The sequence below is a fragment of the Nycticebus coucang genome, chromosome 12 (genome assembly GCF_027406575.1).
Source record: "Nycticebus coucang isolate mNycCou1 chromosome 12, mNycCou1.pri, whole genome shotgun sequence".
Taxonomy (NCBI): Eukaryota; Metazoa; Chordata; class Mammalia; order Primates; family Lorisidae; genus Nycticebus; species Nycticebus coucang.
This window is the reverse complement of record NC_069791.1, coordinates 49,456,842-49,484,495: the sequence shown is the minus strand read 5'-3', so window position 1 is coordinate 49,484,495 and position 27,654 is coordinate 49,456,842. Positions and strand designations below refer to the sequence as shown.

At 36.0% G+C, this 27,654-nt stretch overlaps 1 protein-coding gene across 1 annotated transcript; it reads right to left on the bottom strand.

Annotated features, from left to right (window-relative positions):
- Positions 1 to 1,696: 1,696 nt before the first annotated feature.
- On the bottom strand, positions 1,697 to 27,654 carry LOC128561826 (NKG2-C type II integral membrane protein-like). Its single transcript, XM_053556481.1, has 6 exons — positions 27,468 to 27,654; positions 26,713 to 26,811; positions 26,524 to 26,577; positions 25,850 to 26,001; positions 24,002 to 24,102; positions 1,697 to 1,808 (listed from the first exon to the last, which is right to left on the bottom strand). The coding sequence occupies exons 1-6, from the start codon at positions 27,652 to 27,654 to the stop codon at positions 1,697 to 1,699; spliced, it is 705 nt and encodes a 234-aa protein (XP_053412456.1).

The following is a 27,654-nucleotide window of genomic DNA, read 5'->3' as shown; positions in this document are numbered from 1 at the left end:
TATTACAGGTAAAAAATAAGGAGAAAATCATCTTATAAATACAATTTCATATCCGTTTGAAATAAGAATTCCTAAAATACACAAAATACCAAAATATAGGAAGAAAACAGATGCCCGAGTAAACATACATGTAATAAACAAATTGAGTTTGTTATACAAACATTCCTATAAATATATTCTACAAACTCAGATCACATCACTAATGAATGATAACATTTCATAATAAAACTCTTACACAAAGGCTTTCAGGGTATCAGAAAAGAAGTGCTTCTCAGCATAGTTTGATAGAAAGATCTTTCAAGTGTATAGCAATGAATAAACGCATAATACAATCTTCCTGTGAACACGGATGAAGAATTAAATCTTACTTCTAACGGAAAATATGCACTGATATTTTTAAAGGGATAATACGGATGAGTTTATCTCAGAAACACAAGACTGGTTTAACATTTAAAAGAAATAAAAATAATATAGCTTATACACATTATACAGAAAAATAAATACTATAAAATGCTGTAAAAATTGTAAAAATACAACATTAATTCAATGCAAAATATATTAGAAAATGAGAATATTAGAAAATTACTGAAATATGAGAAAATTATGATAAAATTTTTTAAAATATGATTGAAATGTTGAAATCTTGTCATCAAAAATAGGAAATAATACATGTGTAATATACATAGAACCATTATTGTACTTTCTCTTCATCATTGGAAATAAATTTTTTTCACCTTTTTCTTTTTTTTGAGACAGAGTCTCAGTTTGTCACCTTGGATAAAGTGCTGTGGCTTTAAAAAATCTATGGCACTAGGGGAAATAAAGTGTGATTATAACAGATAAAATAGTAGTTTACATCAGAAATCGAGAAAACTCTGTACTTGAATTGTGGAATTTAATACACTAAATCAGTGAAGCAACTGTACATAATATCAACATGCAAACTTTAATTGTATTTCTCTTTACAAAATAAAAAAAAATTAAACAAAAATTTAAACAAAAATTGAAACAAAATAAAGAAAATTTTAAAATAAGAATGCTATTTACAAAAGCATAAATGTGACATAGATATATTTCTATATGACTTCAAAACCAAAAATACAAAATATGATAGAGAGAAATTAAGGAAAACCAAACAGATTTCCAGATATAGCACAATATTTCTTGGAAAGGTCAACTTTATAAACAGGCAGACTATTTAAATATGACAATCCCAAGCATCATCCCAGGAGAGGTATTTTCAAATATTTTTTATTGAGACCAATAAGTAAACTTTTAGTATATTTGAAAATTTACAACAAAAATCACCTCTGAAGGTTGTGAAATTTTCATTGTCTCAAAATGAAAAAATGTAATTTGTGATCGCATCTTGTTCCAATCTCCTCTTAGCTTTTGGCAACCACTACTCCACTTTCTCTATGGGTTTGCCTGTTCTTGATATTTCATATAAACAGATGCGCCTAACATGTAACTTTAACAAGGTGACATGCCACACATGCAATGCTCAGAAAAAAGAGCCAGACACAAAAGAAATGGTATCCTGTTCTTTGTGGTGTGTGTATTATACTGCAAACATTTTTTATTCTTTTCATTTATAAACAAATAACAATTTGTGTTGACATATTCAATAACAATATTATTCTCATTTCACAAAATATAAAATTGTACAGCAAATCCAAACTCAGGTGCTTTCCTTCTAAAGCTTGTGCTTACAGACATAAAGTTTTGAAGTTCCACATCCATCTGATCGAAGTCTATGTGAATATAACTCAGCACAGTTACGTTTACCAGGGTTTTTTTCAACTATTCTGCAAAGGAAAAAAAATACATATTTCTGTCATATTTTATGGGAACAATCCAGGAAAGGAGAGCATTTTCCATGTAATTTAAGAAAAAAATTTTATGAATACAATTAATGACATTTCAATGCAATGTTACTAAGAGTTATTATGAAAACTGAACACAGTAGTCTCCCATATCTATAGGGGATGTACTTCAAGACCACCAGTAGATTCCTGAAGCCACCTATTTTACTGAATTCTACCATATACTATGTTTATTTTATACACATACACACTTGTGATAATGTTTTATTTATTAATTAGGTACTGCTGGGCATGGTGGCTCACACCTATAATCTCCACACTTGGGAGGCCTAGGCCAGTGGACTGCCTGAGCTCATGGGTTCAAGACTAGCCTGAGCCAGAGGGAGACCTCATCTCTAAAAATAGCTGGGCATTATTGCCAGCGCCTGTAGTCCCAGCTACTTGGGAGGCTGAGGCAAGAGATTCACTTGAGCCCAAGAGTTTGAGGTTGCTGTGAGCTAGAGCTATGATGCCATGGCACTCTATCAGGAGCAACAAAGTGAGACTCTGTCTCAAAAAAAAAAATTATGTATATATATATATTTTATATATATGCATATATTATATATATATTAGCCACAAGAAGGGATTAAAACAACTAATAGAACAAAAAAGCATAATAACATGTCAGCATCACTACTCTTTTCCTCTGGGTAATTATTAAGTGAAACAAGAGGTGCTTGAATGCAACCACTGCAATATTGTTGCAATTGATCTGCTCATAGTAGGAATGATGTGAAATTTCATCCTGCTACTTACTCAGAACAGTGAGCTCATAAAGTGTTTTTTTTCTTGAATTTCCATTTAAAAATATTCTGACCATGGTTGACTACATTTCCCTCAAATACAGAGAGTGAAGCTACCAATAAGGGGAGACCACTGCAGTCCACTCTTTAATATTTATGTCAACATTTCATTAACTTTCAACATCTTTTACATGCCTATAATTCAACTTAAGCTTACTCATATCAGTCTTCTGTTTTTCTCTTTTTTATAGTTTTCCTACTAGATAGCACCACTGAAAAAACTTACTTCACTTTGAAAGTTGAGCCATTTATTGACACCCAGGGATGACCACTGCTCAGACGAAAGACTCCAACCCAGGACCAAAGTGACAGGGAGTAAAGAAATTTCTACAGGAACATAAATATTCTATATGTAGTAATTATTAAAGATTTTATGTTCTTTCATTACATCTATAATTGTCAAAACAAATTTAATATTTTATGCAAGAAATATTAAAGTTGAAAAATCACTTTTTACATTGCTGAAAACTTCCACAAATTTTTATAACTTTTGTATAAAATGAACTCTGAAACAATTGTACTTGGTAGTTTCACTCTTCTTCTTGCATTAGTGGGGGAAAAATATGATCCCTATAATTTGATAGCAACCCATGTTGGAAAAATGAATATACACATAAATTTAAATAAATTTCCTAACACTGTTACCTTTCTCCTGGTGTTAATATTAAATCAATCTATTTTTACACTATATTTCTCCATGTTGAGGTTAGGCAGCCGCCATTGAAGAAGTAAATGACATATAACCCCAAAAATATAGTTTTCTAGACATACCATACCATTCTTTAACCAGGTAAGTGCCCAGTTTTTTGTTTCAGTATTAGTGGAACAGCAATGGTCCAAAAAGATGTGTTTCTCCATTCTAAATACCACCACAAATTGTAGAATTTATGAAAGACAGAAGTAAGGGAGGAACTAAAAGGAGGAATCAATGCAGGGGCGGGAAGGGGGAAGGGGACCTCTTACTGCCCCAACCGAACAAAGAAACTGATCTATGCCTGCTGGTTCTCAGCACCTAATGAGTTGCCTCAGGTAAGCTGCTCCACGCCCTCCGTATTGAGAGGGAATCCTGCAGCAACACCAGCAGAGGTGATCTGTCCTGAGACCTGCCAACTACGTGCAGCCCAGGAAGAGCTTCTGCTAGGTCACCAGGAGACACCAGTGTAGATGTGGCTGAGAGGGTCCAGCAGAGGAATTCCATGACTACAAATGCTTCATACAGGAAGACTCCATGTGCTCGAGGATATGACACTTACCCCACCTTCTGGAGACACCAAATAGAATGAATTTTAAAATATACATAATGTGGAAAGGAGGAGAAATGATGAGGGTATGTGCATGGGCAGGGCTGCTGGGGCTGGAAACACCCGTTTTGTGATTCGACGTGTATTACAGGAGTCCACTCGCTTCGTGAGAAAGCTGCTCAGTCATGATATTTTTATACACAGTACAATTAAATAGCAAAATTTAATCTAGAATAACAGCATTTATAAGAGCATGGTTTTCACGAATAGTCATAATTTGTAATAATTAAATAAGCTTTATCAGTTTATGAACAGAAGTAAACTATTGTGAAGTCAAACAATAGAATAATATGCAGACCTGAAATAGTTAAAGTGTAACATTTACAAGAACATGATGAATTCTACAAATATAACTGAATAAGCTGCTACTAAAGCGTTTGAACATTTGACATCTTACCATTTCTTCTTCACTATCTATGTAAAGCAGAGTGGAATTCTTAGAATCACAGGCCACCAAACTCTCATTCCAAGTTTTTAATTCCTTACTAGTGTAATAACAATTGTTGGAATATGTGAACCACTCCTCTGGACAATGACCACAAGGATATCCTAAAGAAAAATTATGAATTACTTTCTGGAAACAATATGAATTTGTTCAATGAATATTAATTTACATGTTTTCAATGTATAAAATATATGTACACGTCTTTTCATCCTCATAGGCTGGTAAACATAAAATAAACACCACACACACACGTGCACCTGAGGCTCCTCCTCTCATCCCATAATTATACTGCCACGTAAAGCAAAATATCAAACAGAAATGCACCGAGTACATGTCTAAAAAATCACTGAACAAAACCATCTTTTCTAAAAAAGCAAAATTATTTAACTGTTACCATATGATGACATTAAGAATTTGAGTAAAACTGGAAAAGGAGGTATAATGACTTTAAATCAGAATTTCTACTTACTTTTGAAGAAAAACGAATGCCCTCCTATCATCTTTTTTTATGAATATTTATTGCCCGATATTTTAAAATTTTCTGCCAAAAATATTGATTGTAAATTGTACATAACAAAGACTGAGACAAAATAAAACATGAATAATATCAGTACCTTTCTGAGTTGCGACATTCGGGAGAGAATTGTTCTGCTTCTCCATTACTATAACTAGAAAATAAAGTAATCCATATCAAATAATTAATATCTAAATACAACATTTCTAACTATGAAGTGGTTAGAAATAATTTCAGTCATTTAAGTGCAAAGTTCTATTATAATCTTACAAAAATAGACTTACAGGGACTAAAAGCTACCATTTTTAACACAGAGGCCAGTAGCACAATGCAAATGACTCCCAGGATCTCCGCAGTGAGCTGGTGCCTGTCTGGAGGTAGCAGTAAGACTGCAGGGAGAGAGACAGAGACACTGAGGAGGGAAGGTGGAGACAGCCGTTTAGAGGGTTTACAGAGAAGACAACTTACAGGTACAGAGAATCACAGGAATAAGCTCTTGTCGCTAAACCCACTTCTACCACAGGAATCTTTCTCTTAAATATACTGTTGCATTATCATAAGTGTAGTACTCCATGATTTGTTAATCAAGGCCTACAAATTTAACAATGCATGAATAAAATTAGTCTTCAGGTTTCATATTAGAAACTATATCCAAACTTTGAGCTCTGATTCTCACAAATGAAAACTGTCCCCTCACTGGGCCAGACGTGATGGCTCACGCTTGACTCCCAGCACTCTGGGAGGCTGAGGCATGTGGATTGTCTGAGCTCAGGAGGTCGAGACCTGTTTGAGCAAAGTGAGACCCCCATCTCCACTAAAAACAGAAAAACTAGCCAGGCATGGTAGCACACCCATGTAGTCCCAGGTACTTGGGAGGCTGAGGCAAGGGGATTGCTTAAGCCAAAGAGTTTGAGGCTGCTGTGAACTAGGATGCCAGGCACTCTACCCAGGGCACAGAGGAATACTCTGTCTCAAAAACAAACAAACAACAACAACAACAAAAATAATAAAACAATCCCTCATCTTTCTCACACCTCATCTGTACATCCCCGAACAGTTATATTGAGCTATTAAATGCTCACATGTGTGGGAGCACAGCTTGTCTTCCCCCTGGAGGTTCAGAGTAGCATTTTGAAGATTTAATTCCTCATGGGTTCTTTCCTGTTCAGTCTCTGAAATGGAGCTCTTCCCACCCTTAGGTTTTCTTTGATGCCTCTTAGGGTCTTTGGCCAGGTTCAGTCTTGAGAAGGTGACTCTTTGGTCTTTAATCTCTGCAGCTGTGTGATATTAGAAACTATGCTCTATGAGAACTGTACTTAAGAAGTTAATAAAGATGGAGACTTTACCTCTTTCATGTTTACATGGATGGAGCTGAAACATATTCATCTTAGTAAAGTATCTCAAGAATGGAAGAAAAAGTATCCAATGTACTCAGCCCTAATATGAAACTAATTTATGGCTTTATATGAAAGCTATAACCCAGTTATAACCTAAGAATACGGGGAAGGGGCAGAGGGAAGTGAGGGAGTGGGGAGGATGGGTGGAGGGAGGGTAATTGGTGGGGATTACACGTCTGGTGCATCTTACAAGGGTACATGTGACACTTAGTAAATGTAGAATATAAATGTCTTAACACAATAACTAAGAAAATGCCAGGAAGGCTATGTTAACCAGTGTGATGAAAATGTGTCAAACGGTCTATAAAACCATTAATGCCCCATGATCGCATTAATGTACACAGCTATGATTTAATAAAAATAAGTAAATAAATAAATGATTTATTTAATACAATGTTCTATGATGCAGTGACAGTAAGTGTATTACAATGTAAAAGTCTGATGCTAATTTCCTTAAAGCTGTACACAAAATTCTTATCTTTGAACAGGTAATTTTACAAAATATTTTACTCTGGACATATATTATTAGTTAGAACCATAAAAACAATAAATTAGTGTAGCATAGAAGTCGATAAGTAAAAATGTCTTCATTAATATAAAGTTGGATTCTACAGATATATTTTAACACCATTAGAATATGTGTGTTAAAAATTAAAAATTTGTATTTGAAATAATAGGACACTAATTTTAAGTTAATTTTAAAATACATTCATCAGTAAAGAATGAGTGCCTTTGGATGGAGGAAAAATAATATTAGAACATATAGTAATTATCTACACTAAAATACTTCTAGTGACTTACACGTTCAAAAGTTCAGAAAGATGGTATGTATCAATATCCTAAGGGTCACTTTCAATGTGTAAACATGAGTAATAATAATTCAGATAACATAATCTCAGTGAATGAGCTCAGTGAATGAGCTCTGCAGTCTGAGATATAGAATTACTGGCATTGAAATTTATAATGTATGACCTTAAAAAGTTACCTAGTGTCTAGAAACCTAGTTTACTAACCTTGAATGGAAAAAATAATTTATAAGGTATAATGTATGTAAAACACTTAACATGCATGTGGCAGGTTAACCTCTCAAAAACATTAGATATTTCAGCTATGATTATGCCATGGCTGTGTTATTATATCTAATTCACATTAGCATGTATAAAAGAATTCATTAAGTAAAAGTCTTCTCTATCACTGAGGGACATATTTTTGTTGCAATGTTTGCTCCTTTTTAAGTCTTTCAATTGCTAATAATAGTTTATGGTTCAATTATACTAGTTATCTCACATTTATTTCCGCTAAAGGTAAAACTAACTGAAGGTAATCTAAAAACATAAATGAAAAACTGTATTTGACATCCATAATTTGAAATATTTATTTTAAACATTTGCTTTCAAAAGTAGGGCTAAATAGAAAATATTATCGTACCCATTGTGATTAAAAAATTCAAAATTAATTGTTCCAATTGTTGTGGCTATCACTGTAAGTAATACTGATTAGCAATGCTAATATCATGCATATGAGGTCTTGACTAATTCTCCACAGGCAATAATTTGAATACTTTAGAAAATTCTCTGGCATATTTTATACTTTAGGCTTCTTTTGCCCCTGAATTATTTAAGTAAAAACACCAGTGTTCTACTCTGATATCATTCTATATTAATTTTATCTCAACTGAAACACATCTAGTATTTATAATTCCCCACTAAGTGAGAAGGGCTGCTAAAGACAAAAAACATCAACACATACCTTCTGTAACCAGAACGCCCTGCATCCTTCAGCGGAGAGACCGGGTTGCTCTTGCAAGAAAAACGAAATATCTGTGATCTTCACGGAGTGCCCTGTGAAGCCTCAGAGTGATGCAAGAGTAAAGAAGGAGGGTTTCTATTCAATGTGTCAATCAAAGTTTGAACAGGAAATCCTCAATCTTGGGCTATTCTCAAATCACTTTATCTCATCACACATCTCCAAAATACAGGCGACATTTAGTTTGTCCTGGTATAATTTAGTTTGTCCATTTTCCGGTGCCTCTGGAAATTATTTTCCTATTTGATAAGGTAGTAGAGAACAGAACCTTGACTACCCATGCGGTTAAGTGTTTCCCTCTCAATCACAAACGCTAAAATGTGAGGCCTTGTTAGCAGAATCTTCAATGTTTAAGTTGTACTTTTAGACAAGGTTGCTAAAACTTGGCATTGCACACTTCTTTTCCTGTACTCTTGTTAATATAATCGCTACTATGATGAAAAACATTTTAAAATCATAATCACATTATGAGTAGGATTTAATTGAATGTATTTAACAGTAAGTATTCTAAGGAATTGCAGCATTCTCAACTTTATTGTAAATGACATCAATTCCCAAACTTTTCTTCTTGATTCTTTGACTGAGTTCTTAAAATTTCCACGTTCAGTTTTGTTCTTTATAAATAAGTTAATCAGATTTCTCTGATAAAGTAAATGTCTCAGGAAAAGATCAAATATTTAATAAAATTGAGCTATGTTGATACCGGAATTTTATCTTCAGTAGGTTCTTGGTCTCAGTCATTTGAAGAATGAATCCACGGACCACAGATCAGTGGTAAAACAGGATTTTTTTTTTTACAGAAAAGAATACAAAAATCCCAAAGCTACCAGCAGGGAGAGAAAACCCAAGTCAGGAGAGAAAAGCTCTCTCTCCCTGGCCTTGTCTGTCTCACTGACTCAGGGCTTTCTTTATCTAGGGGTATATATAGTCTCATGGGGCCCTCTGTAGTTACAGTTAGCATGTCTGGGAACCTTTGTAGTCGGGGACACTGGTGTCTGGGGCATTTCCAGGTAGCAAATGAATGACTACATTTCCTTTCATTCCCAGGCCTAGGAAACTTACATGAAAGTGACCAGGCTGAGGAAATGAGGAGTTCCTTGTTCAGCCATGAGTGCAAGGGGAGGGACACCTAAGCTGCTGGTATATCCCCAGCAGTTGTCTGGACTCTCTGGCTACTGGAGCCTCCTGCAGTGGGGCGGGGAGTGGGGTGCTGCCTATCCTCCAGCCCGCTGGTTCCTCCGCTCACTGCCCCCACACCAATACCACCAAGGTTGAGGCAGCTGGTCTACCCCTGAGCCCAGCTCCACAAAGCTGGCTGGGATGCCACTTGTCTTGTATCAATATCACAATGCCAGAGATTGAAATATTAAACTACTCAGTCTTGTTCACTGATTCATTCATTCTCCAATTTATGAATTGTCTGTATTTTATTTATTTATTTATTTATTTTTATTGTTAAATCATAGCTGTGTACATTAGTGCAATCAAGCGGTACAATGTGCTGGTTTCATATACAATCTGAAATATTCTCATCAAACTGTTCAACGTAGCCTTCATGGCATATTCTTAGTTATTGTATGTAGACATTTGTATTCTGCCTTTAGTAAGTTTTGCCTGTACCCATTCTAAGATGCACCATAGGTGTGGCCCCATCCATTACCCTCGCTCCACCCTAATCTCCCTCCTCCCTTCCCCTTTCTTGTCCCATTCCTCATAGACTTGTGATATAGTTGGGTTATAGCCTTCATGTGAAAGCTATAGGTTAGTTTCATAGTAGGGCTGAGTACATTGGATACTTTTCCTTCCATTCCTGGGATACTTTGCTAAGAAGAATATGTTCCAGCTCCATCCATGTAAACATGAAAGAGGTGAGTCTCCATCTTTCTTTAAGGATGCATAATATTCCATGGTATACATGTACCACAATTTGCTAGTCCATTCCTGACTTGATGGGCACTTGGGCTTCTTCCAAAACTTAGCAATTATGAATTGGGCTGCAATAAACATTCTGGTACAGATGTCTTTGTTATATTGTGATTTTTGGTCTTCTGGGTATATACCTAGTAAAGGAATTATAGGATTGAATGGCAGGTCTATTTTTAGGTCTCTAAGTATTCTCTAAACATCCTTCCAGAAGGAACATACTAGTGTGCATTCCCACCAGCAGTGTAGAAGTGTGCCCTTTTCTCCACATCCATGCCAACATCTCTGCTTTTGAGATTTTGTTATGTGCGCTACTCTTACTGGGGTTAAGTGATATCTCAAAGTAGTTTTGATTGGCATTTCTCTGATGATTAAGGATGATGAGCTTTTTTTCGTGTGTTTGTAGATCTTGTGTCTGTCTCATTTAGAGAAGTTTCTGTTCAAGTCCCTTGCCCACCTTGAGATGGGATCACGTGTTCTTTTCTTGCTAATACGTTTGAGTTCTCTGTGGATTCTGGTTATTAGACCTCTATTGGAGGTATAACCTGCAAATATTTTCACCCCTTCTGAGGGCTGTCTGCTTCCTTTACTTACTACATTCTTGGCTGTGCAGAAGCTTTTTGGTTTGGTCAGGTCCCAGTAATGTATTTTTGATACTGTTTCAATTTGCCTGGGGAGTCCTTCTCATAAATATTCACCAAAACTGATTCCTTCAAGAATTTTCCCTGCACTTTCTTCAAGAAATTTTATAGTTTTATGTCATAAGTTTAGATCTTTTATCCATTGAAAGTCTATCTTAGTTAATGGTGAAAGATGTGGGTCCAGTTTTAACCTTCTACAGGTTGCCAGCCAGTTCACCCAGCACCATTTGTTAAATAGGGAATCTTATCCCCACTGAATGTTTTTAATTAGCTTATCAAAGATCAAATAACAGTAAGTACCTGGATTCATCTCTTGGTTCTCTATTCTGTTCCAGACATGTACTTCTCTGTTTTTGTGCCAATACCATGCTGTTTTGATCACTATCGATTTATAGTGCAGTCTCAGGTCTGGTAGAGTGATTCCTCCTGCTGTGTTTTTTATTGCTGAGTAATGTTTTGGATATTCAAGGTTTTTTCTGATTCCATATAAAATGAAGTATTATTTTTTCAAGATCTTTAAAATATGACAATGGAGCTTTAATAGGAATTTCATTAAAATTATATATTGCTTTGGGTAGTATAGACATTTTAACAATGTTGATTCTTCCCAGCCATGAGCATGGTATGTTTCCATTTGGTAACATCTTCAGCTATTTCTTTGCTTAAAGTTTCATAGTTCTCTTTGTAGAGATCTTTCACGTCCTTTGTTAGGTATACTCCCAAATATTTCATCTTCTTCGTCACTGCTGTGAAAGGAATAAAGTCCTTGACTGTTTTTTCGGCTTGGTTATTGCTGGTATATATAAAGGCTACAGTTTTATGAGTGTTGAATTTGTAGCCTGAGACATTCCTGTATTCCTTGATCACTTCTAAAAGTTTTGTAGTAGGATCCCTAGTGTTTTTCCAGATATACAATCATATCATCTGTGAAGAGTGAAAGTTTGATCTCTTCTGACCCTATGTGGGTACCCTTGATCGCCTTTTCTTCCCTAATTGCAATGGCTAGAACTTCCATTACAATGTTAAAAAGCAGTGGAGACAATGGGCAACCTTGTCTGGTTCCTGATCTAGGTGGAAATGATTTCAATTTAACTCCATTCAATACGATATTGGCTGTGGGTTTGCTGTAGATGGCCTCTATTAGTTTAAGAAATGTCCCTTCTATACCAATTTTCTTAAGTGTTCTGATCATGAAGAGATGCTGGATATTATCAAAAGCTTTTTCTGCATCAATTGAAAAAATTTTATGTTTCTTATTTTTTAGTTTATGTGCTGAAATACATTTATAGATTTACATATATTGAAGCAGCCTTGAGACCTTGGGATAAATCCTGCTTCATCGTGGCATATAATTTTTTTGATGTGTTGTTGGATTCTGTTTGTTAGGATCTTATTGAGTATTTTTGTATCAGTATTTATTAGTGATATTATTCTATAAATTTCTTTTCTTGTTGGGTCTTTCCCTGGTTTGGGGATCAAGGAGATGTTTACTTCGTAGAATGTGTTGGGTAATATTCCTTCTTTTTCTATATTTTGGAAGAGGTTTAGTAATATAGGTACTAATTCTTCTTTAAGGTTTGGTAGAATTCTGACATAAAGCCATCTGGTCCTGGACTTTTCATTTTAGGGTGATTTTGTATAGTTGATGTTGTTTTAGAACTTGATATAGGCCTGTTCAACATTTCCACTTCATTCTGGCTAAGTCTTAGTAGGTGGCATACTTCCAGGTATTGGTCGATTTCTTTCAGATTTTCATATTTCTGAGAGTATAGTTTCTTGTAGTATTCATTAAGGATGTTTTGAATTTCTGAGGGGTCTGTTGTTATTTCATTGTTAGCATTTCTGATTGATGAAATTAGAGATTTTACTCTTTTTTTCCTGTTTAGGTTGGCCTAAGGTTTATCTATTTTATTGATCTTTTCAAAAAACCAACTTTTGGATTCATTGATCTGTTGTATAATTCATTCGTTTTCAGTTTTATTTAATTCTGCTCTGATTTTGGTTATTTCTTTCCTTCTGCTGGGTTTGGGGTTGGTGTGTTCTTCCTTCTCCAGTTGCTTGAGATGTCCCATTAAGTTATTAACGTCCTCTCTTTCTGTTTTCTTGAGGAAGGCTTGCAGTGCTGTAAATTTCCCTCTTAGGACTGCCTTTGCAGTATCCCAGAGGTTCTGGTAATTCTTGTCTTGATTGTTGTTTTGTTCCAAAAATTTGGGCACTTCCTTCTTAATCTCATCTATAACCCATAAGATTCTTCAGCATAAGATTGTTTAGCTTCAATGTCTTTGTATGGGTAATTAGGTTCCTGTTGTTATTGAGTTCAACTTTTATTCCATGATGGTCTGAGAAGATGCAAGGAATAATTTCTATTTTTTTTTTTTTTGCTGAGGTTAGATTTGTGGCCTAGGATGTGGTCGATTTTGAAGTATGTTCCGTGGGCTGATGAGAAGAATGTGTATTCAGTTTTGTTGGGATGAAATGTTCTGTAGATGTCTGTTAAGTCCCGATGTTGAATGGTTATGTTTAAATCTAAAATTTCTTTGCTTAGCTTCTTTTTGGAGGATCTATCTAACACTGCTAAAAGGGTGTTAAAATCTCCAACTACTATGCAACTGGAGGAAATCAAGTTGCTCATGTCTGTTAGAGTTTCTCTTATAAATTGAGGTGCGTTGTGGTTGGGTGCATAAATATTAATAATTGAGATCTCATCATATTGAGTATTACCTTTAACAAATATGAAGTATCCATCCTTATCCTTCCTTACTTCAGTTGGTTTAAAGCCTATTGCATCTGCAAATAGGATTGCAATGCCTGCTTTTTTCTGCTTTCTATTTGCCTGGTGTATAGATCACCATCCCTTCACTTTGAGTCTGTATTTGTCTTTTAGTGTAAGACGCAATTCTTGTATGCAGCAGATATCTGGCTTGAGTTTTTGTATTGAGTCAGCCAACCTGTGCCTCTTTAGAGGACAATTTAATCCATTCACATTAATTGAGAATATTGATAAGCCTTTCGAGAGTCCAGCGGACATTATTAATCCTTTTGCAACTGTGGAAGTTGGAATTTGATCAACATTTTCTGGGTGGGTTTACATTTGTGGTGGAGGATTACACTGGTCTTTATTGAGGATAGGTCTGAGAATATCCTGGAGAGCGGTTTAGTTATGGCAAACATGTGAATGTCATTGAAGCATTTAATTTATCTGTCATAAATGAAACTCAGTTTCATTTTGTTCCAGTACATGATCCTGGGTTGAAAGTTATTTTGTTTTAGGAGATTAAAAGTCGATGACCATACTCCTGTAGCTTGAAAGGTTTCAGCAGAGAGATCTGCAGTTATTCTAATATTCTTGCCCTTGTAGGTGATGGTTTTCTTTTGTCCAGCTGCTTTCAGAATTTTCTCCTTCCTATTAACTTTAGTGAAATTGATTATGATGTGTCTGGGGGAATGTCTTATTTGGGTTGAGGCGTGCTGGAGTTCTGAAACTGTCTGCTATCTGAATTTCAGAATCTCTTGGCATGTCTGGAAAGTTCTCTTTCATAATCTCATGGAGAAAGACTCTGTGCCTTGTGAAGGCACTTCGTCGCTTTTGGGGATCCCTATAAGACGAATATTGATTTTCTTCAAATTATCCCAGAGCTCTCTGAGTGATCTGTTTTTGCCCTCCATTTCTCCTCCTCCTTGAGAGTTTGAGAGCGTTTGAAAGCTTTATCTTCAATGTCAGAAATCCTTTCTTCTGCTTGCTTCATTCTGTTACAGAGGGATTCTACTGTGTTTCTCAGATCTTTGAGGGCTCCAACTCTTGTCTCAATGTGTCAAAATCTTTGGTCATTTGGTCTTTGAATTCGTTGAATTCTTGAGATATCTTTTGGGTTACTGCTTGGAATTCTAATTCAATCTTATTTGCTATCCAGATTCTGAATTCGATTTCTGACATCTCAGCTATTTGTTTGTGCATGGAGTCTTGTGCTTTGTCTGCCCCATTGATCCTTGGCTTAGTTGATCTATTCTGATTATTCATGTTGCCAGAGTTTTTCTGTTGATTTCACCTCATGATTTTTTTCACCATTGCCTCTGGCCGGTGTTGGGGAGGTTTCTCTCCAAGATTAGACCCCAGCGGGATCACTCTATTTTTGCTGGATCTTTGTAGGGAGTGACCCTGTGTAGTTCCTCTGGGGCTTCCCTGGATAATTCTGGTTGTGGAAGCAGCTCCAGATGTGAAAAACCCGATCCAGCAATGGGGGGGAGGTCATGTGCATGGTTCTGGGGGTGCCTGGCCCCCACTGTTTTTGGCACAGAGACCCAAGGCTCCAGCAGTCTCTGGCCAGGAAAAGGGCTCTCTGAAGAGGCACGGATGGCTCCAGAGAGCACACAGCTACCAGAGTCCCAGGTCAGATGAGCGGCTGGTGTAGAGGCAGGGAGGGTACAGGAGGGAGGACACAGGGTTGCACAGCTTCCGCAGTTCCTGCTTAGGGCATGCAGAGATGCGGTGGGTGCCGGGTGTGGGTTGGGGGTCGCGGTGCAGCTCTTTGGATGTCCAGGTGACCCTAAGCCCAAGAGTTTGAGGTTGCTATGAGCTGTGATGCCAAGGCACAGTAATCAGGGCAACAGCCCAAGGCTCCAGTGCACCAAAACTTGTCTCACTCTGCCCCTGAGGGTTAAGGCTATAAGGCAGCTCAGTCCCTGCTTTTAGGCTGCTCATACACTAGGTTACTAGCTCCCGCCTGTCCTTGCTCTGCAACCCTGAGGGCAGAGCTTGCCAGGGCAGTTCTCTCACAATGGCTCCCTACGGCCCACAGCCAAACACTGTTATATCCGTTCAGCTCAGTGGCTCAGTGTGGGGCCCTAGACAAGGCCCAAAGTTCTCGCACTCCTGCTCAAGCTCTCCCCAATGCAGTTCAACTGAGTGCCAAGTCCAAAAACACCAAAACAGTTCGCAGGTGAGTCCTTTCTGGTTTGCGGTCTCACTGCTGCTTGTTCTTACAGCCTCCGGTGGGATTAGGTCTATCGAACACATCCAACCACTTGCCAGTTTTCCACTTTTTTGTCCTCCTCTTGGGGTCAAGAAGTCCCTTGATGACTCCCTGTATCCTCAAAGGGATGATTATAGGCAGATCCCATCAGCCAGAAATGCCTGGAGTCTTGTCTCCCCAGACTCACTGTGCCCAGTTGCAGGGAAACTGTTACTCGGCTGCCATCTTGCTCCACCTCCCAATTGTCTGCTTTTTAATACAATATTTGTTGCGAATGTCTAATTTCTGAGTTAACGTGTGCAGGAAGAAAGTCTAATGTCATCTAACTAAAAATGTGCAGGACGATAAAGTAGACTTTTAAGACACATGAATGTAAAGAAAAAAATTAACTACTCTGTATTAAATAGGAATCAAATTTTTCATCGTTCCTCCTCTCATATTCTTTTTCAGTAGGTCCTTAAGTATTGGAAGAATAAATCTGTTGACCACAGATCAATGGTATGACAGGATTATTTTACAAGAAAGAATACAGAAAAGTACCAGAGCTCCGAGCAGAGGGAACTTATATATATGATCTGTCCTAACAAAGGAATGGATCCCTTCCCCATAGGGCAGAAGTGTCAGTGGGTGCCTAGGCCTGGAAAATGTACATGAAATTGAGCAGGCTTGGGAAATGGGGGTTCCCTCTTCAGCAACAAGTGCAATGGGAGGGAGACAGAGACCGTGGGTGGAGACACTAGGAGGTGCTCCTGGAGCTGTCTCCCCAGCAGTGGTCTAGCCCCCCTGGCTACTGGAGCCTCATTGCAGCCACTTCTGCCTATCATCCAACCCACTTGCTCCTCTGCTGCAGCACTGAAGGACCCAGTGCAGAACCCTAACCCTGTGGTGGGGTTGGGGTTGAGGGGGAAGCGGCTACAGTTTAAAAAGACCATTTTTTCTTCTTTAATTCTAAATAAGAAATTGACCTTGAGTGTTTTGCTGAATGCCAGCACCTTATCTCAAGACTACTTGTAACATAGCAACCACAGGTTTTTTGTAGCCAGAAAAAGTAGTTTTTAACAAACTCTGTAGTAACTCTTTAATTGCTGGAAATAAGGGTTTTGACTGCAACACTACAATGTGTTAACTAACTTCCACCCAGAGATGTTAAGGGCAGTGGGAGACATAGGGGATATAAGAGAGAGAGAAGGTAAAAAGGCTAGTTAGCAGGGTGAGGTGGTGGGGCAGAGTGGGTCTTTCACCAGGGGCTGAGAGATTCTCAGTGGTGCCCCCTGAGTGAAAGTTGGCCCTTGTGCCCCAGCCACAACCAGTGAGGGCCCACCCTCCCGAGTCTCACATCCTCCAGGCAGGGTCAGTTCCAGATAAGCCAGCCAATCCAAATGCACTCCTTTGTTTTCACAGTCTCCAGGTAGAGCCAGTCCTGGATAGAGCCAGCCAATCCTAAACCTCCTAAGTTACCTCAGTCCCTGCCCCCACCAACCCCCCAACTTGGTCCCAGTTTCCCCCGGGAAATTTCCCCCTCATTTTGCTGCAACCCAAAATGCATCACACCAAAGAGTATAAAACCTGCCATCATTTCTACCTCAGGGTCATCCCCTCTGAGTAGAGTTCTGTCGGAGGTATGGCCCGAGCATGCTTGAATAAAGTCACTTCTTTGTTTTTTACTTGTGTGTCTGGTGATATTTTAGTGGCGGAATTTGGTCTTAACACACCAAAACCCCAAGGGTGGAGACACAGAAGGCCAGGTAGATCCTCCCATCAGATGGGGCTGCACCTGCTGAGGCCACGTGATCTGTATCAATATCAAGAAACAAGGGAAGGTTTGGTATTTATAATAAAGCTTGTAAAATTTTGTTTCAGAAAAGCTCAATCTTTAACTTTCTGAAGTCTAGAAAAATGGAATTTGAGTTCATATTTATGTCCTTGGAAGCGGAACACTTAAGTTAGCCTACAAAGAAAATGGCTAATTTTGACTACATATATGTGCATTTTTGTTAATTATATTTTAATGTCTTTTAATAAAGTAAATTAATAATATGATACATATTCTTATGTCCATGTCTCATGTATTACCATTAGATATAAAGTTTTCAATGACTAAATTAATAATTGTATCAGTCACATCATAGAACTAAAACAATGTCCTCATTAGAACTCCAAATAATATCGTATGAACTAATGCCTTCTTTTTAAATTTGAGGTACTGATGTCTATTAGTCCTACAACATCCACTTGATACTTTCAATTACACCATGTTGTATATTCATGCCTCACATGAGGACAGGGATACATGCCACAATTCTGAATAGCATAACCAATTGTAACACAATGTTTAATTAATACATGTATTTATGTGTTACACATATTTAAAATTCAAAAGGCCAGCAAAAATATGGCGTAACAGATAAAAACTGGTATACCTGTACAAGGCATTTATAATGAATGGAACTTGCTCACTGGGTGAGTCAGTGAGTGAATAGTGAGTGCTGTGAAGGCCTACGAGATTACAGTGTACTGTTACAGTCTTTATAGACACTGTAAACATCAACTACACTAAATTTATAAAAAGATTGTTCTTTCTGCAGTCATAAGTTAATCTTAGTTTGCCAGAAGTTTTAATTTCAAAAAGCTTTTGAATTGTTCAAACTTTTTGAAGCTTTGTAATAATAATTAGCTTAAAACACAAACATATTGTACAACTGTACAAGTATATGTTCTTTATATCCCTATCCTATAAACCTTTTTCTATTTTTTAAATTTTTCGTTAAAAACCGAGACAAAGAAAAACACATTAGCCTGGGTTACACGGAGTCAGAATGCTGGGTCTCACGGCCTTCCACCTCCATGGCTAGTCCCATGGAAAGTCCAACAGCATGTATGGAACTGCCATCTCCCATGACAACAATGCCTTCTTCTGGTACATCTCCTGAGATATCTCCCTGTGGTTTTTTAACAGTTTACTCCATTTTTATAAATAGATAGAGTACCCTATTAAATAATGATAATAAATATAGTATCATAAACACATATACCAGTTAGAAGGAACATGGTTGCTTTTATAATTATCCCATAGTGTACATTGTACATAGTGTATGTTTACTTTTATGTGACTGTCTGTACAGTAGGTTTGTATATAGCAACATCACCACAGAAAACTGAATATGGCATTGTGCTATAATTACTAGGTTGTAACGAGATAGGAAGTTTTCAACTCCATTATAATATATATAATTATATATTATATACTCTTACATGCCATTATGGTGTACAAGTGAATGACTGTATGTTGTGTCCTTTCTTGCATGTTACTATGGTGTTTTTACTGTTCTAACATTTAACTTTAGTAGAGAGTCTAGGCTTATACAAAGGCATAGTAAAAACATAAAGATAAGAAAAATTACTGAAAATATTAGAAGTAGCTAGAATTTACTCTATGTGATATAAATACATATGAACATACATATGTATAAAACCTAAACATGTATTCCTGTAACTATTTCTAATAACTATAAAAACTAGTGTCCTAAGAGCTCTGGTAAACTGGAAGTCAACATTAAGTGAAATAATTCTTTTAATATGATGGTAAAATGAATTGAATTTCAAAATTCTTTCTAACGGAGAAAATTAGTTGCTACTCACTCTAACTAAAAAAAGTAAAATTTAAGTGTCTTTTAAAGACAATGTACTTCTTTCCAACAGAAAATTAGATCTGCAGAAATTATGTAGGTATTTAAAATGGATATTGGATGGATAAAATATAAATCACAAAGTTGGAAACTTTAAAATGTACATTTGTATTAGAATTCAGGAAGTAAATACTGCTTAATCTGTAAGTGATAGTCTAGGGTAATCTCAGTCACTTTCTGCTGCTATGACAATGCACCACACACCAGACAATTTATGAATAATAGAAGTTACTCTCTAAGTTCTGGGAGTAGGGAAGACCCACATCAAGGTTCTGGAGTTTGATACATCGTGTGGGCTACTACCTTATTGCTGGGTCCTCACTGGTGGAAGACAGAAGCACAAATGGGGTGAGTGCCAAGTTCCCTTCAGGCATTTTCTAAGGCACTAATCCATTCATAACTTAATCATTGCCTCTATATCCCCTGTCTTTTATTACAACCACCACAGGGATTAAGTTTCCACATGAATTCTGGTGGAGACACAAATATTCAAACACTAGCAAGTATAGTTAGATCTTGTTGTTTCAAAGGGCTGGAAGGGCTACTTTGTCAGACTTTAATGAGTGAATCAGGTATACCATAAAATACAGAGCAGTAAATGAAAGACTGTTCTAAGGATATTAAATCAACATATCCATAAAGATGACAGTAAACAATAAAAATATTTCTTGTGAAAAGATAACAAAGGTAAAAAGTAGAATTTAAAATTGATAATAGCCAATAAAAATTAAATAAGAATTATAATTAATTATGTCAAATTAGGTAGTATATACAAAAGAAATGTGTGCAAACAATTATACTTAAATGTTGATAACCTATTGAATATAAATAGAATACCAAGCATGATGCAAGGTATCAAGGTAACAAGAACATTTGTACCTCCTCCATAATTTGAATTTTTTTAATTTCAAAAACTAAAACAAAAAATATATACACACTGTGCAACAAAATGAAGTAGAAAACTGCAATGGTTAATGTAGTGTCATTATGTAAGGCAAAAATAATGATTGGAAATGCAGTTTAATAATAATTGATTTATTTTTCAAACCATCCGTTATATTCTTTGAAAATATGTAGGCACCTAATAAAACTAACTCAACATAGAACTCAAAAGAAGTGAATGAATAAATAATCACCATGTAATAAACAATTCTGACTCACTATTTGTTACACAGGTACAACAGTGACCTTATAGAAAGATTTAAACTAGATAATTAACCATTACGAGCATGCATATTCACACACACACACACACATATTACACTAATACAGAATACTCACATTTTTGGAAAATTTTCCAAGAATATTCTATAACCTCATAATTCCAAGCAAGTTAATATGAAATACAGTACTGTGCTCCCAATACAGTGCTGCTAGCTGCTTGGCCAGTGGACATGTGTAAGATAGCTTTTCACTTTCAATAATAATTAATGAAAAATAAATAACAGTTAAAATCAGTTCCTCTATAATACCACTACATTAGAAGAAACATGTAGAACATTTTAAGTTTTGCAGTAAATACTCTAATTATAGTTTGTTTAAATGGAAGTCTATACCCCCAAATTTAAAAATCTACATGATTTTTAATTGTCATATATTACTAAAGAAAGAGGAAAAAGTTAAGACAATGGACAGTCACTGTTTCTACTATATGAATTAGGAGTAATGTAGAGCAAATTTCTTTCTAGTGAAAATCAATTGCCTTACATATATATACTATGAAAACTAAATTCAGAAATGGAATTATCTGAACATGTGTCAAAAAATTTCTTTTAAAGTTGAAGAAAAATTACATTAAAATTAAGTGGAAGTGAAATAGAAGAAAGGAAATAACAAATAGTATAAAATCATAAGACAGTTAGAAGGGAAGGTCAACAAAGCCAGTGATACTTTCATTGAAAATACTTAATAAAATTAATAAAAGATTAATTATTAAGAAAGAACCTGATAAGGCACAAATATTTTATTTCTAGATTAATTGTGGTAATATCTTTTGGATATTACAGATAAAAAACAAGGAATGATTCATCTTATAAATACAATTTAATATCCATTTGAAATAAAAATTCCCAAAATACACAAAGGACCAAAATATAGAAATAAGAGATACCTGAGTAAGCACTACATGTACTAAAAAATTAAGTTTGTTAAACAAACATTCCTATAAATATATTCTATACACTCAGATCATATCACTAATGAATAACATTTCATAATAAAACTTTAACACAAAGGCTTCCAGGGCATCAAAAAATAAATGCTTCCCAGCATAGTCTCAATAGCAAGAATTTTCACGTGCATAGCAATGAATAAAAGCATAATACAATCTCTCTGGGAGCATGGATGAAGAAATAAATCTTACTTCTAATATAATATATGCACTGATCTTTTTAAAGGGTAATACAGAATAATCAGGATGAGTTTACTCAGAAACACAAGACAATTTTAACATTTAAAAGAAATAAAAGTAATATAGTTTATGCACATTATACAGAGAAGAAAATTTAATTTAAAATGCTGCAAAAATAGTAAAAATACACTTCAATGCAAAATATATTAGAAAGTGGGAATATTATAAAATTACTGAAGTATGAGAAAGTTATGATAAAAAATTTTAAAATATGATTGAAATGTTGAAATCTTCTCATCAAAAACAGGAAATAATACATGTATAATATACATAGAACCATCATTGTACTTTCCCTTCATCACTGAAAATAAATTTATTTTTATTTATTTATTTTTTACTTGAAACAGAATCTCATTTTGTCACCCTGGAGAGAGTGCTGTGGCTTTAAAAAATTTAATGGCACCTTGGGAAAAAAGTGTGATTATTATAGATAAAATGGTACTTTACATCAAAAATCCAGAAAACTCTATACTTGAATTATAGGATTTAATACACAAAATCAGTGAACTAACTGCAGATAAGATCAATATGCAAACTTCAATTGTATTTCTATTTATAGCAACAAAATAGAGAAAATATTAAAATGAAAATGCTATTTACAAAAGCATATATGTGAAATAACTATTTCTATATGACTTCAATACCAAAAATACATAATATGACAAAGAGAAATTGAAGAAAACCTAATAGATTGCCAGACATAACACAATATTTCTTGGAAACATCAACTTTATAAAGAGGCAGAATATTTAAATGTGACAGTCCCAAACATCATGCCAGGAGAGTTATTTTCAAATACTTTTTATTAAGATGGTATGTAGATTGTATGCATTTCATCCATTTAAGTATACAAATAAGTAACCTTTTAGTATATTTGCAGATTGACAACAAAAATCACCTCCAACGGTTACAAAATTTTCAGCACCTCAAAATGAAAAAAATGTAGACATTTGTAGTCACATCTTATTCCAATCTTCCCTTAGCTTTTGGCAACCAACATTCCACTTTCTCTATGGGTTTTCCAGTCTTGATATTTCATGTAAACAGATGCACATAACATGCAACTTTAGAAGGTGACATGCCATAAATGCAACGTTCAGCAAAAAAAGGCAGACATGAAGCGATATCCTGTTCTTTGAGATGTGTGTATTATACTGCAAATATTTTTTAATCTTTTTATTTATAAAGAAATAACAATTCATTGTGACTTATTCAATAAAAATACTTCCATTTCACAAAATATAAAACTGCACAGTCGAATCCAAACTCAGGCGCTTTACTTCCAGAGCTTTCGCTTACAGATAAAACATTTTGGAGATCCACATTGATCTGACTGAAGTCTAAGTGAGGTTAGCACAGCACAGTTACGTTTACCACCTTTTATTTCTACTATTCTGCAATGGAGAAAAATATATATTCTGTCATTTTTTATGGGGACAATCCATGAAACAAGAGCATTTTCCATGTAATTAAAGAAAATAATTTTATGAATACAATTAATGACATTTCATTGCAATGTTAGTAAGAGTTGCTATTATGGAAACTGAACACAGTAGTCCCCCATATCTCTAGGGGATGTGCTTCAAGGCCACCAGTAGATGCCTGAAGCCGCATATTTTACTGACTTCTACTTTCTACTATGTTTATTATAGACATATCCACACCTGTGATATTGTTTTACTTAGAAATTAGGTATAAAAAGGGATTAAAAACAATAACTATTAGTACAAAAGAGTAAATATAACAACACACCAGCATCACTACTCTTTGCCTTTGGGTGATTATTAAGTAAAATTGGAGGTGCCTGAATACAAGCACTGCAATACTACAATTGATCTGCTCACTGGAGGGCTACTGAGTCACTGATAGGTGGGTCACCTCTAGCATATAGATCTGCTGGTCAAACAGATGGCTCAGGTCCAGGCAAGACAGAGCAGAATGATGTGAAATGTCATCTACTTACTCAGAACACTGAGCTCAATAAAATGCTTTTTTCTTGGATTTTCATTTTGAATTATTCTGACCATGGTTGCCTACATTTACCTCAAACTACAGAAAGTGAAGCCATCAATAAGGGGAGCCCATGTGGTCCATTCTTTAATATTTATATTAACATTTCACTAAGTTTCAACATGTTTTTCATGCCTATAATTCAACTTAAACTTACTTATATTAGCTTGCTGTTATTCTCCTTTCTATAGTTTTCCTCCTATATAGAGCCATAGAGAAAAACTTACTTAAGTTTGAAAGTTGAGCCATTTATGGACACCCATGGATGACCACTGCTCTGACGAAAGACTCCAGTCCAGGAATGTTTTGACAGGATGCCCAGAAATTTCTATAAGAACATTAATATTTTATATTGAAATAATTTTGAAAAATCTCACAAATTTTTAAAGGTGCAAGTACTGTGGTTTTTTTTTTTTGGTTTTTGGCCGGGGCTAGGTTTGAACCCGCCACCTCCGGCATATGGGACCGGCGCCCCACTCCTTGAGCCACAGGCGCCGCCCAAGTACTGTGTTTTTTAATTAGATCTACATTTCTCAAAACAAAATTAATGTTTTAAGCAATATTAAAGTTAAAAATCTCTTTATACATTACTAAAAATGTTCACAAATGTGTAATTCTGGCTTAAAAGGAACTCTTAAACATTTATACTCAGTAATTTCATTCTTTTTACATTAATTTTTAAAATTATGACTCATGTAATTTAATAAGAACCCATGTTAGCAAAAAAATATATAACATGAATTTAAATAAATTTCCAGACACTGAGTATACATTGCTCCTGATGCTAATACTAACTCAATGCACATTTCTACCATATTTCTCAGAGTTTGGGGTCTTGAAGGGAATTGAAAGGGTTTCCATTAAGGAAATAAGAGATGTGGAGGCCAAAAATACTGGTTGGTGCACACCCCAGCACTCTTTAACTAGCTACACCCCCACTGTTGTCTGTTCTGGTGTAGGTGCAATACCAGTGGCCCCCAAACAGGTGCTACCCTCTACTATATAAAACTATGAACTCTGAAATTTATGAAAGACTCAAGCAAAGGAGACTCTGAAAGGAGTAAGGAGAAGGTGGAATGGTTTGTGACTGCAGGGTAAAGTATCAACATAGTGTCTAGGCATCTTAAGTCTCCTACCCAACAGAAGAAAGTGACCTTGGCCTGCTGTTTCCCAGCACTCCACCAGCAATGAAAGGTGCCTCAGTGAGCTCATGTCTTCTATGTATTGAGAGGGAGTCCCACCAGCACCACCAGCAAGGCTGGAACCACCATCAAGGGAGATCTAACAGGAGACTTGCTAACAATAAGAAGTCAGAGGAAGAGCTTCTGCTCTGCCACCAAGAGACACCAGGGTAGGTGTGGCTGAGGGGACCAACAAATGAATCCCATAACTACAAATACTCCATCCAGGAAGCTTCAGTGTCCCTAAGGACAGGAGACTCATGTCCCACACTAAGAGACACCAGACAGAATATGTTTTAAAATGCTATATGTGCATAAGACTGTAGTGAAAATTAACAAACTACAGCTCACTGCATTAATATGGGTGAAGTGCACCAATGTCACACAGGATAAAAGGAGACAGACATGAAAGTGCACATTGGTCACTTATGAAAATTCAAAAACTGGTAAAGTTTGTAATACTAAAGTTCAGGGCCATGGTTTTAGGAGGTGGGAGGAGAAGCGATAAGGTCTTTCACATAAGCAGAGCCACTGGGGCTGGAAACGCCTCTGTTTTGTTATCTGATGTGTATGGTAGGAGTCCATTCACTGTATGATAAACTTGCCCATTCCTGGTGTGTTCACATACAGTACAATTAAATTACAAAATTTAATTTAGAATAAAAGCGTTTATAGAAGCATCATTTTCCAAGAGTAGTAAGAATTGGTAATACTTAAATATACATTAGCTTATGAATAGAAATAAACAGTGCCTACTGAAGTCACATAAAAGAATAGTGTACAGACCTGTAAATAATTAATCTAAAACATGTACAAGAATATGATGAATTCTATAAATACACTATTGACTGTAATAAGCTTCTACTGAAATGTTTGAAACATTTAACATCTTACCATTTCTTCTTCATCATCTACATAAAGCAGAGTGGAGTTCTTAGAAGCACAGGCCATCAAACTCTCATTCCAGGTTTTTAGTTCCTTACCAATGTAGTAACAATGGTTGGAATATGTGAACCACTCCTCTGGACAATGACCACAAGGATATCCTGAAGAAAAACTATGAATTGCTTTCTGGAAATAGTATGAATTTTTTAAATGAATATTAATTTACATATTTGTAATATAGAAAATATATGTATATGTCTTTGCATCCTCATAGGCTAGTAAATATATAAGAAAAACCACACACACACACACACACACACACGCACCTGAGGTTCCTCTTCTCATCCCATAAATATACTGCCACATAAAGGAAAACATCAAACATAAATGCACCCAATACATGTCTAAAAAAATCATTGAACAAAACCATCTTTTCTAAAAAAGCAAAATTACTTAACTGCTATCACATGATAACATTACTAATTTGGGTAAAACAGGAAAAGGGGGTATAATGACTTCAAATGAGGCATTTCTACTTTTAAAAAAAAGGGAATACCCTTCTATAATCTTTATTTATGAATGTTTATTGCCCAATATTTCAAGTTCTTTCTGCCAAAAATACTGATTATAAGATGTGCATACTCAAAGATTGAGACAAAATAAAACATGACTAGTATCAGTACCTTTCTGAGTGGTGACATTTGGGAGAGAATTGTTCTGCATCTGCATTATTTTAACTGGAAAAAATAAGTAATCCTTATTAAATAATTAATATCTAAATATAATATTTTACATCCTATGAAATAGAGACACTTTCAGTCATTAAAGTGAAAAGTTCAATTATAATCTTACAAAAATATACTTACAGAGACTAAAAGCTATCATTTTTAACACAGAGGCCAGTAGGACAATGCAAATGACTCCCAGGATCTCAGCCGTGAGCTGGTGCCTGTCTGGAGGTAACAGTAAGACTGCAGGGAGAGAGACAGAGACACTGAGGAGGGAAGGTGGAGATAGCTGTTTAGAGGGTTTACGGAGAAGACAACCTACATGTACAGAGAATCAAATGGATAAACTCTTGTCCTAAACCCACATCTACCACAGGAATCTTTCTCTTAAAATACACTGTTGCATTTTCATAAGTATAATCCTCCATGATTTGTTAATCAAGGACTACAAATTTAACAATGCATGAATAAAATTAGTCTTCAGGTTCATATTAGAGAACTTTGAGCTCTGATCCTCACAATGAAAAACATCCCCTCACTGGGCCAGACATGATGGCTCACGTTTGACTCCCAGCACTCCGGGAGCCCGAGGCAGGTGGATTGCCTGAGCTCAGGAAGTCAAGACCCCAAAGGGAGACCCCATCTGCACTAAAAATGCGAAAAACTAACCAGGCATGGTAGCACACACCTGTAGTCCCAGCTACTTGGGAGGCTGTGGCAAGGGGATTGCTTGCACCCAGGAGTTTGAGGTTGCTGTGAGCTAGGATGCCAGTTACTCTACTCAGGACACAGAGGGACACTCTGTCTCAAAAAAATTAAAATCTCCTCTTCTTTCTCACAACTTTTCCCCAATCTGTACATCCCAGAACAGCTATATTGAAGATCTATTAAATGCTTACATGTGTGGGAGCCCGGCTTGTCATCCCCCTGGAGATTCAGAGTAGCGTTTTGAAGGTTTAATTCCTCAGGGGTTATTTCCTGTTCAGTCTCTGAAAGGTAGCTTTTCCCACCCTTAGGTTTTCTTTGATGCCTCTTTGGGTCCTTGGCCAGGTTCAGTCTTGAGAAGGTGACTCTTTGGTCTTTCAT